Here is a 13,776-nt window from a genome sequence, read left to right on the forward strand (position 1 = left end):
GTGCCACCTGGTGGTAGGCAGTGTGACAAATCATCTTGTCTGTATCACCAAGGTCACAATTCTGGCACCCAACAACCAGCCTTGAAATGTCCAGAGGCATTGCAGTCGTCATTGTTGTGTTGTATTGCCTTATTGTTTAATATTATTGCCTGTTTTGCCTGTTATTTTATATTAAATACGTGTACAGTATATTGTATTAATCGTTACATTATTACCCTCGTCAAAGGAGAGGGTATTGCATTTGGGTCCGTTTGCTTGTCTGTTTGTCTGTCTGTCTGTTTGTTTGTCCGCACAGAACTTTTGTGTTTTTCTCTGCGACTACTTTTGTGTTTTCACCATTGGTGCAACTAATCATGTGGAATGTTTTAATGATAATTATGATGTCATGGGTCACGTGGTGAGGCAGCCATATTGGGAAAACAGAAAAACTTTGGTCCTCTATCTCTGAAACTGCACCAAGGAAAAAATTGAATCTTGGCACATAGCAAGTACTCCTCATAGGGAACGAGTTTGACTTTTTATGACATCACAGGTGCCCTCGCTATGACATCATAAATGCATTTGTATAACGCCACATCCGATCAGAATGAAAATTTGAGGGTCATCTCGGGATAAAATGGTCCGCAGAAAAAAAATTAATTACCTCATCGGTCACGTGATTCGGCAGCCATATTGTTTAAAAAAAAAAAACCTTCAAAAATCTTCTTCTCTGAAGTGGCTGAACAAATCAAGGCGAAACTTTACAGGTATGACCGCCTGTCTATGAGGAACAATAGGTTCACACATGTCGTCATATCATAGGTCACATGGTTGGATTTACCCTAAAACCACCTTACTGGCAGCCATATTGGATTTACCCTAAAACTGATGAGAATACACCACTCAAAAGAAGTCCTGGTGATGGTATGCAATCTCTGATTGCTCTTTTTATTGTTATTATTGTATTGCTGTGAAATTATAGGTGATGAATTCATTGGAATTATACATAGTACTTGGCTCTCTTTTTCTAAACTCTAAATTCAGTCCACACAAGCTGCGGAAAATCTGTTGGTACTGTCGAACCCTGACATTCACAGTTCAGAAAATCGTGGACCCTGCATCTTCACAGTTTATAAAATGCTTCTACATTCGCAGCCCTGTGCTTCGCATATTTGCAGGGTTTTTTGTGTTCTCGCGGTTATAGTCACAGTTTTTCTGACCTGTTTCTACATTTTCAGCCCTGTGCATCACATATTTGTGGTTTTTCACAGGATTTTTTATTTTCCTTTATGAATCACGAACTGCCAGGAACCTATCCCATTGAAACTTTTTCCCGCTGAAACAATGTCCTCACATTTGCGGATTCGACATTCGCGGTATTTTTCAGGAATGTATCCCCCGCGAATGTCAGGGTCTGACAGTATACTGTAAAAGTTAATTTGTATATTTGTTTATATATGCTTCAAAAACTAAAAAAAAAAAAACTACTGAACCAAATGCAACCAAATTTTGCATGTCGCCTTGGGGTACCCCAAGTGTGGTTTCTGTTTGGGTAGCATATCTGGGGGAGGGAGTTCAAGGTGAGGGGAAGAGCCCAATTATTTCGATGTAAATGTATATCGTATAGCGTCACCCAGTGGTAACCGGTATTATAAATCATCTTCTGATGTAAAGAAAGTTTAAACAACTCGATAATATGCATTACGGTGGTGAGGAAATCTGAGTGAGAATAATTTGACGTTTTCAATATGTTTCATTTCATTCATTAAATGTGAAAGTTCAAACCAAAGCTTCCAACAATGAGCTCCGCAGGAAAGCAAAAGTAATTTTTGCTGGTGCCAAATATAAGCAGCAAGGATGGTTGATGAAGGTGATGTTAGCTGACTTCCAAGCAGATGTAAGATGAACTAAGGCAAAATATAGTGAATCCAGCAGAATATATATATATATATATATATATATATATATATATATATATATATATATATATATATATATCCATACATATACATTTATATATATATATATATATTTTTCAGAGTTTGCATGCTTGCTTGATGCAAGCTCTGCCCTTCAGCACGATAGCACAGAGCAAATTTTGGGCAAAAGCATTTGTGTATTCCAAGCTCTGCCACTCTCCTCATTAAGATGGGGGCAGAGCAGGAACAATTTTTGGGCATATATCCATTCGCAGTCCAAATTACGCCCTTCTCCTCATGAAGATGGCACAGAGGATCACTCATTTAATTTTTTTTAGTTCCAGTATTATTGTTACGTAAGCTTACTGATAAAGGGTGATATACCATTATGTTGTTACATAGATTTCAATTTATTGGCGTGTGGATTGTTAATTCACTGTAATGGGCATCACGAGTGTTTTTTTTTTTTTTACATAAGTACATGGTTTTTGAATGCCTGTGTAATGGTTGTGCTTAATACCCCACGTGCAAAGTACAAAGCGGGATTAAGAAATTGGTTCACTCTGTCTGTCTGTGTACAGACGTCAGTCTATGATCAAGGAACTACTTAATTAATTTGAATTATATATTTTGAACACTATAAAACATGAATCGGAACATGAATTGGAAATCAAACTTGCAGTTGAGCAGTACCTTGGCTCTGAATTTGATAAATTGTACGGAATCTCTTCCAGAGTGTGGATGCACACAGAGGAGTAAGGTAATTGTTTCAGTCTGTCTGCCTCTCTGCCAGTCAAACAAAATTTAAACTCATTCCAAATAAGGAAACATACTGTTTTTAGGGATATCAAAATGACACAAAAAGGCACGAATAACTAATTTAATGTGTTAAATAAGGTGATGTAAAGGAGGGTGCATTAATGGTGGTAAACTTCTGAAAAAAAAAGTTTTTTGTTTTGTTTTTTCCGACAGCCTTAAAAACCTTTATTTTATTTCAATGGAATTATATACTCGAGCAGTGTAGAACACAAATCGCCTTTTTGGTACTTCCATAAACCTCTAGATTAACAGTATTTGTACAAATATGACACTATTTTCAGACATCTTGACCAATCAAATTTGCTGCTCAGACTCTCAATGTTGATAGTGGAACGGCTTAGCTGATCAATTGTGCACTTTCCCTTAAAAGCATGAAACTTGGCAAATGGTTAGAGTATTACAATACAAAGATTTTTAGTCCAGGGGCCAGCGGAAATTGCACCCTGTATGGTGGCCATCTTGGATTTCAAAATAGCCACCAGTGTGGACCTGTTTTGTTAAATATCTCCTTAACTAGTACAGATATCGAGACAGTTGAACCGCCTATACCTACATTTTACGTCTCTAGGAAGCCAATGGTGACATAAAATGTTTGAAAATTGTGGCTGCCATCTTGAAATCCAAGATGGCCACCATTGACAAGCTATTTTGCTCAATATCTCATTAAGTACTAAAGATATCAATACAGTTTTAATGCTTATACCTACGTTTTAGGGGTCTAGGAATCCAATGGTGAGATTGAATATGTGGCAGCTATCTTATAATTCAAGATAGCCACCATCCAAAGGCTGACATAAACTATCATCAGTTAGCACAATATGTGAAGGAATGAACCATCAAGAAAACATCACAAGCAGTTGGCAAAAAACACAGTTACCGTCACTTGACTTTTCTAGTCTCTGTTGCATTCCCCATCACAAGAACAAAGTGACGTGCATGGAAGTGCAGACTTTTTACACTTGCAGCGATCAGTGCATCCACAATGGATAAGTTCATTGCAGATCTTTGTGGCTTTCGGTAGTGTTGTCCAAATCGGTTTAAACTGACCGTCGGATGTTTTTTTCCCAACCCCACTCACTTGGACATGGGAGCTAAGGCTGTGCATGTAATGCCTGGCCCCAGCATAATGCTCCTTGGTACACTGCATGCCTAGCATGCTGCACCAGAGCCTGGTGTGTCGGCGGAATTGATTCCAGAGGTCTGCCTTTCTTTGCAAACAGTTTATTTTGTGCTGTATTAATGTCACTACAGGTACTTGTGCGATCATACATCAAAATGACGAATCTTGCAATAATGCTCATACAGGATTCAGTTATATCTGTTTGTTCATGGTTGCCTTCAGATAGTGCATATGTGAGCTCTGGGAACGACTCCCCTACAGCTCATGCAGTTCGCTTACCACGCCCAGCAAACGCTGACAGAGTGTCACATCCTATCAGTGCATGAAACATGGGGAGGGCCTTAGACTTCTCAGGGCCGAGAGCAGTGGCTATGTCATGTGCAGGGAGGAATCGCAAGCTCTTCCCTGTTCCAAAGGCTAACATATCTTCACAGAAAGTCTCTGAGTTGCCATAACTGCAAGTACGACAACATCTGTATGAACGGTTCGGATTAGGATCCTGTCATTCCCTCTCTGTGCCGCATCAGCTGCATGGAGGAACATGCGGCCATCTGCCTCTTCTTGGCTGCATGGAGCAAGTGATTCTAGATTAATGTGTGGTGGAGCAGTAAGAACCTCTGTTTCCAGTGTGACTACTAACTCTTTGCTCTGGTCTTCAACTGACTTGATTATTTCATTGGACAGGAAACTGAAAAGTTCTGTCTTGTTTTGGTCGACACACCTGGTCCTTAATGCTCGGACCCTCCAGTATCATGTTGCGAAATGATATAAGTGAACTAGGCACAGATTCCTCCTGACATGTTGCACTAAATGAACCATCAAATGGCTTGGATTTATCAAACAGATGTCCATGGACTATCTGAGCCAACCGTGCAAGGTGCACTGCATCACTGTCGCTGTCCTGTTGACACACCTTTGCTAAGGCATGTCCAATGTCCTCATCAAACATTAGCAAAATGTCTCTGCCCTTTTTAGTTGCTCTCATGTCAGGAAAATGGGCAATAATTCGCTGCTTGAGCCTTGTAGATTGTATGCGGCTCTCCTGCTTGATTCCTAGTTGGTCCAGCCTGGAGGAATACAGGTTTGATAGATCAGCTTGCTTAAATACAGGAGCAATGGTGGCATCCTCCAAATGGGTTTCCTCAATATGTCACAAGTTCTGCAAATGCTATGCTACAGAGCATGTTATCGAGATTCTCGGTGCCTTCTTGCACCGTTTGGACCACGGATGCATGATAATAGAGAGAGAGGCTAAGCACTTTGCATGGTATTTTGCTTCAAGAACAACCATATCTCTGCCACTGAGACGTCTCAGCAAGTCATTGTCTTCTAGAAGTGCAGCACACTCTCGAACACGTTTGTCTGTTTTGAAAGTAGAAACCTCATGAAGTTTCTCTTTTCCAGATGACCACCCACAGAAAAAAGCAGAGATCTTGAGAAATTGATGATGTAGAACTTGACCGAGTGCGCTTAGAAACACCAGATGTACCTTCACCTGCATCATCAGCCGGTATATCTTTCGAACTCTTCCTTGCACGTTCCAGTTTTGTATTGTTGTACGTAAGCCTGCATGACCTATGCCAACGTGCATTATGAGCAATGAAAGCTGCCTCGACGCCATGACCTTCATCCAATGTGTCAATGTTTATCGTTCTTGGCAACAGGCCGAGGTTATTAAACTCGAGGAGATTATCAGCCAATGTTTTGTACCTTGTGAGTGTTGTTTCACCTTGTTCACCTTTTCGTTGACTGGGAAACTGAACCTTTTCAGTGGTGTTCTGTCGACAAAGAATGCAGAGTTCCCACTGAGTAACTCGACCCATTTCAGCATCTGGCTTAGATGGATCCACAAGTTTGATGCGCTTTGCCATCTCCAGTTGCAGATTAACGGGCCTATGTAGGGTTGATCACTTGTGCAGTCACCATAACAATGGATGATGTCCCGGAAATGAGTTGATGCATAACTACTACCAGTTTCATAGTTTGATCAATATTTTAAAGCATCAAAAATTTATTTGTCTCTGAAATGTGAGCATAGTCCTTTAGAGCAAAATAGCTGTGGATGGTGGGATTTCAAGATGGCAGTCACAATTTTCAAACATTTAATGTCACCATTGCATTCCTAGAGCCCTAAAATGTAGTTATAGGCATTTCAACTGTCTCGATATCTGTAATAGTTTCCGAGATATTTAGCAAAAGAGGTACACAGTGGCGGCCATATTAAAATCCAAGATGGCCACCATACGGGGTGCAATTTCCGGTGGCCCCTGGACTAAAAATCATTGTATGGTGTTACTCTAACCATGTGCCAAGTTTCATGCTTTCAAGGGAAAGTGCACAATCGACCTGTTTTTGGAGCTAAACCGCCCCACTATGAGCAATATTGAGGTTCAGACCAAATTGTGGTTCATAAGAAACATTGATTGTGGTCAGAAACACAAAGGAAGAGCTGAAAAAGATCCTTCCCATGTGGTTTTTCTCAAGACTGCATGGGGTAAGGTGTTTGATGAACTCTCCAATTACTTAATTATTTTCATTAAATAATTATTGATACTTCATTTAATTAATGAAAATTAAACTTTCTATACCCACTTGTGGAGGAGGTAAACATCAACTTATGAATAAATTTGACTATCATTATTATTATTATGATGATTATTATTATTTTTTTTTTCGTATACACTGTCGAGGCTCGTATGACAGCTAACCTAAAGACTGTAAAACAAGGGGTGCAGGAGACAAGAGGGGAGGGAGAGGGAAGGAAAAAACAGTGTGGAACAGAGACATAATAAGATCTGTGGAAGGGAGAGGGTGGGGAAGGGTATACAGGATGAACAAGATGGACACAACAGGAACTTTCAGGAAGGAAAGCAGGGAATTTGAAGGAGGTGGGTTTGGGGTAGATTAACGGGGGTAGAAGAGATCGTGGTTTTGGATGGGGGAAGATAAGAGATGGTGCTGAATGGCTGTTTTGAAGACCTGGAGGGAAAAGTGGGATTGAATATAGTGTGGGAGTTTGCAGGCGGGAAAAAAAGAGGAATGAAAGAGTGAAGGTGAGCAGTAATTGTTGATTTTGGTAGTTTTACCAGAAGGGGGTTGCTGACAGACCTTGAGCTCCCTGTGGAAATATGGGTGGGGGGGACATATCTCAGACAGAGCAGAGGGGCAAGGCAGGAGAGGAGAGGGTAGAAGATGGTCAGCAGCAAAGAAGTTGCTGCTTTCTGGTTTGAAGGATGACAGATGGTATGGCAGAGGGTGGTGTCATTAGCAAAGAGATAAAGAGGATTTTCCAGAGAGTTGGAGAGATCATTGATGAAAACCAGAAAAAGAACAGGGTCCAGAACGCTACCTTGAGGAACTCCTGCCTGGACAGGAAGTGGGGATGAGAGAACTCCATTAAGGGCCACACTTTGGCTGCGACAGGAGAGGAAGTCTGTGAACCATGAGTGGAGATTGTCTTGGATACCATAGGAAGAGTGTTTGGTGAGCAGGGTAGGGTGCCAGACCGTGTCAAAAGCACGTGATATGTCTTGGGATATGGCTCTGATTTCATGTCTGGCATTGAGGATCTCCATCCATTGTTGAAAAAAAGTTTGTTTTGTTGAAAAAAAGTTTGATCTCCATCCATTATCATGTTAACATAAATCTTTCCTTGCTAACTATACTTTTGGCTTGTGAAACTTTCTAAGCAGAACATAGTGCATACGAATAATCTTTACCCAATTATAAATGGCACATGTGGCCATGAGTGATTTAGCCATTTATAAATACGAAGACGATGACAATACGCCTTTTAAAATCACATTACACACTTTAAGCTTTCTGTATTTAATTAAATATAGTAAGACACTGTATTTAATTTAACATTTCCAAAGAAAAGACGTATCCGTTTTAGATTTTAATTGTTTGTACTTTATTAAAAGTGCAGAGGCAATGTGTAAATGAGCACCTTATTAGTAGAACAGATAAAACCTTGTTGCATTGACTTAATCACTGTGGGTTCGATTCCAATGGCTGTCCACAACATGTGCCAAAGTAGAAACCTCTCCAGAATTGAGTTTTGTCCATTGAAATAATGTCATGATATGAGTGAACGACGCTCTGTCAATAACATGAACCACCACCACCACCACCACCATCACCCCATAAATATTGACATGCTATATTTTGATTCCTTGTATACATAATGTGATTTCATTGGAACAAACATTTAATGTAAAAGCATCAGCATTATTAATTTTATTTATAGTTAAGATTATAATAACATTACATTCGAATCCACAACACAAAAATATATATATTATAATACTGATGTTTAATCTATTAAAATATAGACAGAATTCGTTTTCAAAATGTTGAATATGCATTGATTGTTCAAAGGAGATGCCCCAGACAATTTTATCAGCTGTTTGGTGGGACACATGGCCAATGATGAGTTGGTTATTTGAGATACCGGTAGTTTTACCATATGTAGCATGATATAGCACAGTTATTTGTAAATATAGTAATGAGAGAGAATGGACAGAAGCTGGTTGAGGTCAGATTGGAATAAGAACATCTTGAACAGCTCAATATGTCAATATTCTGATTAATACATCTCCTTCTTTGTTCATCAATAATGTAATATGGTCTCGCTGTAAGTATCAAATTCAAACAAAGTATGGAGTATACATCATTATTGTTTCAATAAATGACCACGTTGGTAATTTTCGGTAACTTTGCTGCAGATGTTCTGCTTTGTGCATAATTACTGTATAATAGTCAAACCATAAATATAAAATCATACACTATATCGTTCCACTTTCAAAAATGACGACTGTTACTGCAGCTATAAATAATATTACTTCTTATGCTTGCACAAGGAAACCCTCAGTTGTTCCATGTACAGTGCATATACAGCTTTGGTACGAGTGAGTTCCGTGACCTTTGATTGTTGTGAGAGAATGTCGGATGTATAGTATAATTAGTTACTCCTTTGAAATAAAGGTAAAATATATTGCTTCTGATATTTGGTTTTGCAGCAATAAGTAATGATAAAAACATCTGCCACCCTCACCCTGAATTCGTAATCTCCTAAAATGTTGTTGGGGTGCAAAATTAATGCATCAACAATTACGTTATAGGAAGGAGAAATTGGTGGACATTTGTGTCCATCCATTATTTTCTCTGTTCACTCTTTTCAGCTTCATTCGCCGGTTCTGGAACCAGATCTTGACTTGCCGGTCAGTAAGGTTAATGTAGCGACTAATCTCCACCCGGCGCTCTCTCGTCAGGTACATGTTGAAAAGGAACTCCTTCTCCAGCTCGAGGGTCTGCTGCTTGGTGTAGGGACAACGCTTTTTGCGTCCGCTTTGCCTCGTGAGCCACGAGGTCGGAACACATTCAGAATCACCTTGCAACATGTTAGTCTCTGAGCTGTCTTCTGGAGATGCTGAATTGACAGAAAAAGAGAGGGAGAGACAGAAAAATAGAGTGGAGAAAGAAACGACTTTTCATGAAACAATAAGAAAAGTAACACACATGCACACGTCCCAGTTATTCCCCACATTCTTGGATTTGAGCCAGGGAACGTTTTTGGTCCAAGTTTTTCATAGAATGGCTGCCTTGGCCTGACATGCGACTGAACGTGTAATTTGTTCAGGGTGTCAGCCATAATTCGCCGACTGTAAGACACAAAGGGATCTTTAACGTCCATCAACAATCAGCGATGGCAGACGGGCTCTCTGGTTTAATGACCTTCCAATGGACGGCTTATACATTGACACGTCCTGGATGTAAAACAACAGGGTGGCAGTTTATAGTAGGGACAAGATTTTAATCCAGGCTTTGGGGTGAGTACGCATACCTCAAATCTATTCAGTCAGATATATAAAAACAGTACAAGTTGTATTTAAAATGATATGCGTGCAAGAAGCGTGCACATCATCTTAAATACAGCTCGCAGTTTTTCCTTTAAATATCTTTTGCGTTACCCCTCATTTTATAAGTATACATCTATGTCACCAGCAATTCCCAATTGTTCTGTAACGTCAATGCGACCGACAAGAAACTCACAACTATTCATGATTTCAGAAATTCTGCATCACAATCTATATGACTGCCCATCCTGCAATCATCGACACTAATAATTGTAACATTCAAATAACGAGCGGCAAAAAATGGGAACCCCTTTCGAATGAACTTGCCGTTAAGAAAGACGTATTTGGTGTTTGGATTTAAACAACCAACATTTTCAATGACATCCATTGATCAGAATCGAAGTTCCTCCTTCAAACTTCTGACAGCGAGGGGGTTAATTTCCCAAATTGTACGGACTAATACTATACGTTCAGTGTGTACGAGGCTTCGAACAGTATACATGCAGTAATGTAGTAATAGTGTTTTCTCACAATTTAAATTAGTATATTAATTACAAAATCACGAACTCGCTGTCATTACATTCAGTTACATGGACTCGTATGAGCAACTGAACAATTTGGAAGGGTTGGAGGTGATTTAAGTTTGAAAGATTGAGCGGTAAGCACGAAAGATTGAGCGGTAAGCACGACGTCATGATCATGTCCACAAAATGGGAACAATTGAAAAGGAATTGTATTGTAAATGTATTTTGAATGATTATAAATTAATGGTGTTTGTAAAGCTTCAACGCAAAACAATTCTTCTCTACATTTCATTGTTATGTTGATAAAATATGGATCTAAGTATAGTATAACAATGTTTCTCCAGTGGCAAATGAAATGTCAACTAAACTACGATTAACCATAAAAGCATATGATCCCGAAACACATTGGACCGTAAACCACATGGTGCAGAGCAGCCAAGCGTACGCCTCGCTGCGGTGGTTGTGCTTTGTACCGTCACCGCACGAGATGGACTCCCCCAGGGTCTCATGGGAGGGGTTTTCCGAGGCACTTAGCGACCTTGAGGTCGTTCCGTACTTTCTGCCCGCACCCTCGTCGTACTTTAATTCAGATTCCCTCTGTGTGCTCGCCGGTTGAGTGCAGCACACGGCCAGTGGGTCCAAAACTCCTGTGTGAAATGAGTGCTGCTGTGTGGAGTGATGATGTCCATGCTGGTTGTACATGTAACAAGCACAAGTAGGACTCAGACGAAAATACCCCGGCACGGGAATTGTTGAAGTGTCCACCATGTAGGCCTCGGAATTCGTTTTGGAGTAAGTCCCAACGTCAGGGGCCACACTTCCCACTCTGTCGTACGCGCAACGATTATGCGTGCTCTCCTCCTTTATCTGGTGCGGATGATAGCAAGCAATTGGGAACGCCATTTGATGGCATTTTGACAATGGTCCGGTCTCCGTATCTGTCCACTTGTTAAACTCCGTGCTCTGTAAGCACCGCCGGAGCTCAAGCAGCGTGCCTTGATCTTGCGGTGCTTGCTGGTGGGGCTGTTGTCCCATTGGCAATTTTCCCTTGTCCACGGCTTGCAAAAGGTTGTGCTTATCGATGCTGCAGCATACGCTGGTGGAAGAGCTCGTAGATAAGCCTCTTGCGTGTTGATAAGGTTCATCAGCTTGACTGGCGCCAATGAGCTTGTCTTGGAAGAACCCTGATGTTGGACGTCTGCTGCCGGAAAACGCATTCATTCTAGGACCATAGGTGGTTGATGGAAAACACGCTTTCCAGCCTGACATCTCCGAACTAAACATTCCCTGCATCTTGCATTATTCTCCCCTCCATGCGTCATGGGACGTCACGACGCCCACCGAGGACATAGCCCAAGTTTCCCCGCCCTCAGTTCGTTCTAGCTCTGAACCAGTGGTCTGACTGATGTAGATACATGTGAATATGAACCGATGGAGTTATTGAACTGGGAAGGTGGCTCAGTGTCTGATCCGTCGATCTGATTTAGAATAAGTCTGGTCACAGCAGCATCTAGATTCGGAATCTAATTTTAAGCACATTTAGAAAAAATACCTGCAGATTATATATACTGTCATGGGCATACAGTCGGTCTCTATACATATATATATATATATATATATATATATATATATATATATATATATATATATATATATATATATATATATATATATATATATATATATATAGTGGAAACAAAATGCAGGCCTGCATTTAGTCACCTTTAAAGATGCTTAGAGGACAAACAACAAACGATTTGAATGCAAACAAGTATGAAATTTCACAAAATAATATGTAGAGCATTTTGTGCACACAATGCTTCATTTAAATAAACAAAGTCTACTTTTCTAATCATAATCATGCTTTTAAAGGTTACATGAGTATTAGGTTTTATGAAGCGAATTACATGTTTGCTGTCATGGTCTGAATAAAACGTGACAAGGTCAATACTAATGTCATAGTAATTATGTTTAATTTATGTGTATTTTATCCTTTGCCCACCTTTACACATCAAATTAATTTAGCCTACATATACGTGTTACTGCAGTTTCAAATTGCATCCTTCATGCCTTTCATGCCTTATGTACAAATCTCAGATAGATGCGAGACAGACTGCATGTCATAGTGGTGATTCCTGGTTAGTCTGATCTCTATTGTCGACTGACCTCGAAACAAACAACGGTATATATCCAAACACAACGTAAACGGAAGAACTAGTCTTGCACGTGAAAGATAGTGTCAGTCTGCATTGGCGGCCAGGTAGAACAATTGATGAAACGAACAGAACATTGAGCAAAGTATACTAACTTCCATGGGAAGCGAAGAGAAGCCAACATGGCCATAAAACCTTTATTTGAGAAAAAAGGGTTAACTAGGCATTCTCCATCGATCCAAGACTTTCTTTTGAAAAATCAGTTAGTCTACTTGGCCTTTATCGACAGCTCAATGGAGTGTTGCTTTCCACTATGGGTTGGCTTCCCAGCATCACGTCTGTCTCTCCTGGATTTTTTTGGAATCTAAAGCTGTCAACATCATTAGAATCTCCCGTGATGAGGCTAAAGCACAAGGTCTGTTGCTTTCACATTGTCGACACGTCAGTGGTGTCTGTTTTCTTCCGTCCATTCTGCGATATTGCTCCCTCTGCTGTCTGTCCTCTGACCCTCCCTATCTATTTCATGATGCATGTGTTCATCCATTAACCTCCTCCTGGTTAAGCTTCCAAAATCCAGGCTGACTGCATACCTCAACTATTTTATTCCTTGCTTCTCTCGTCTACAAAATCACCTTCCAGAGGCTGTTCTGTCTTACTCTTCCCTCTCGGGCTTCATACAAGGAGTGCACTCCCATCTCTTGTCATCCCTAATTATGACTATCTTTATTACCCCCATTAACCTTTCCTTACCCAACCAGCTTACTTGTTCATTTTAGTGTTTTTTTTTCTTTTTTTTTTTTTTTCTCTCTCTGTCTCTCTCTCTCTCTCTCTCTCTCTCTCTCTCTCTCTCTCTCTCTCTCTCTCTCTCTCTCTCTCTCTCTCTCTCTCTCTCTCTCTCTGTCTCTCTCTCGCTGTCTCTCTCTGTCTCTCTCTCGCTGTCTCTCTCTCTCTCTCTCTCTCTCTCTCTCTCTCTCTCTCTCTCTCTCTCTCTCTCTCTCTCTCTCTCTCTCTCTCTCTCTCTCTCTCTCTCTCTCTCTCTCTCTCTCTCTCTCTCTCTCTCTCTCTCTCTCTCTCTCTCTCTCTCTCTCTCTCTCTCTCTCTCTCTCTCTCTCTCTCTCTCTCTCTCTCTCTCTCTCTCTCTCTCTCTCTCTCTCTCTCTCTCTCTCTCTCTCTCTCTCTCTCTCTCTCTCTCTCTCTCTCTCTCTCTCTCTCTCTCTCTCTCTCTCTCTCTCTCTCTCTCTCTCTCTCTCTCTCTCTCTCTCTGTCTCTCTCTCTCTCTTCCATGTTTGTTCCCCAGTGAGTTCTGCCTTGCTCTTCCATGAGCCTCACTGCTGTAAAGAAAATAAATTCCAGAAACTACAGCATCTACTTGCTTCAACCAACCTCCTGTTGATTCCATTCAGT

General features: G+C 40.6%; 2 protein-coding genes across 2 annotated transcripts in view; one reads left to right on the top strand and one right to left on the bottom strand.

Moving 5' to 3' along the window:
• Window positions 1-13,776, top strand: part of LOC147021701 (uncharacterized) — a 317,548-nt gene that overhangs the window by 39,875 nt on the left and 263,897 nt on the right. The window lies entirely within an intron of this gene.
• LOC147021702 (homeobox protein Hox-A10-like) lies at window positions 7,727-11,757 on the bottom strand. Its single transcript, XM_085891965.1, has 2 exons — window positions 10,693-11,757; window positions 7,727-9,268 (listed from the first exon to the last, which is right to left on the bottom strand). Exons 1-2 carry the CDS (start codon window positions 11,510-11,512, stop codon window positions 8,955-8,957), a joined length of 1,134 nt encoding a protein of 377 aa, XP_085748091.1. The 5' UTR covers window positions 11,513-11,757; the 3' UTR covers window positions 7,727-8,954.

This window comes from Eptatretus burgeri, chromosome 8 (assembly GCF_056783735.1).
Source record: "Eptatretus burgeri isolate ZD-2024b chromosome 8, Ebu_testis_v1, whole genome shotgun sequence".
Lineage (NCBI taxonomy): Eukaryota > Metazoa > Chordata > Myxini > Myxiniformes > Myxinidae > Eptatretus > Eptatretus burgeri.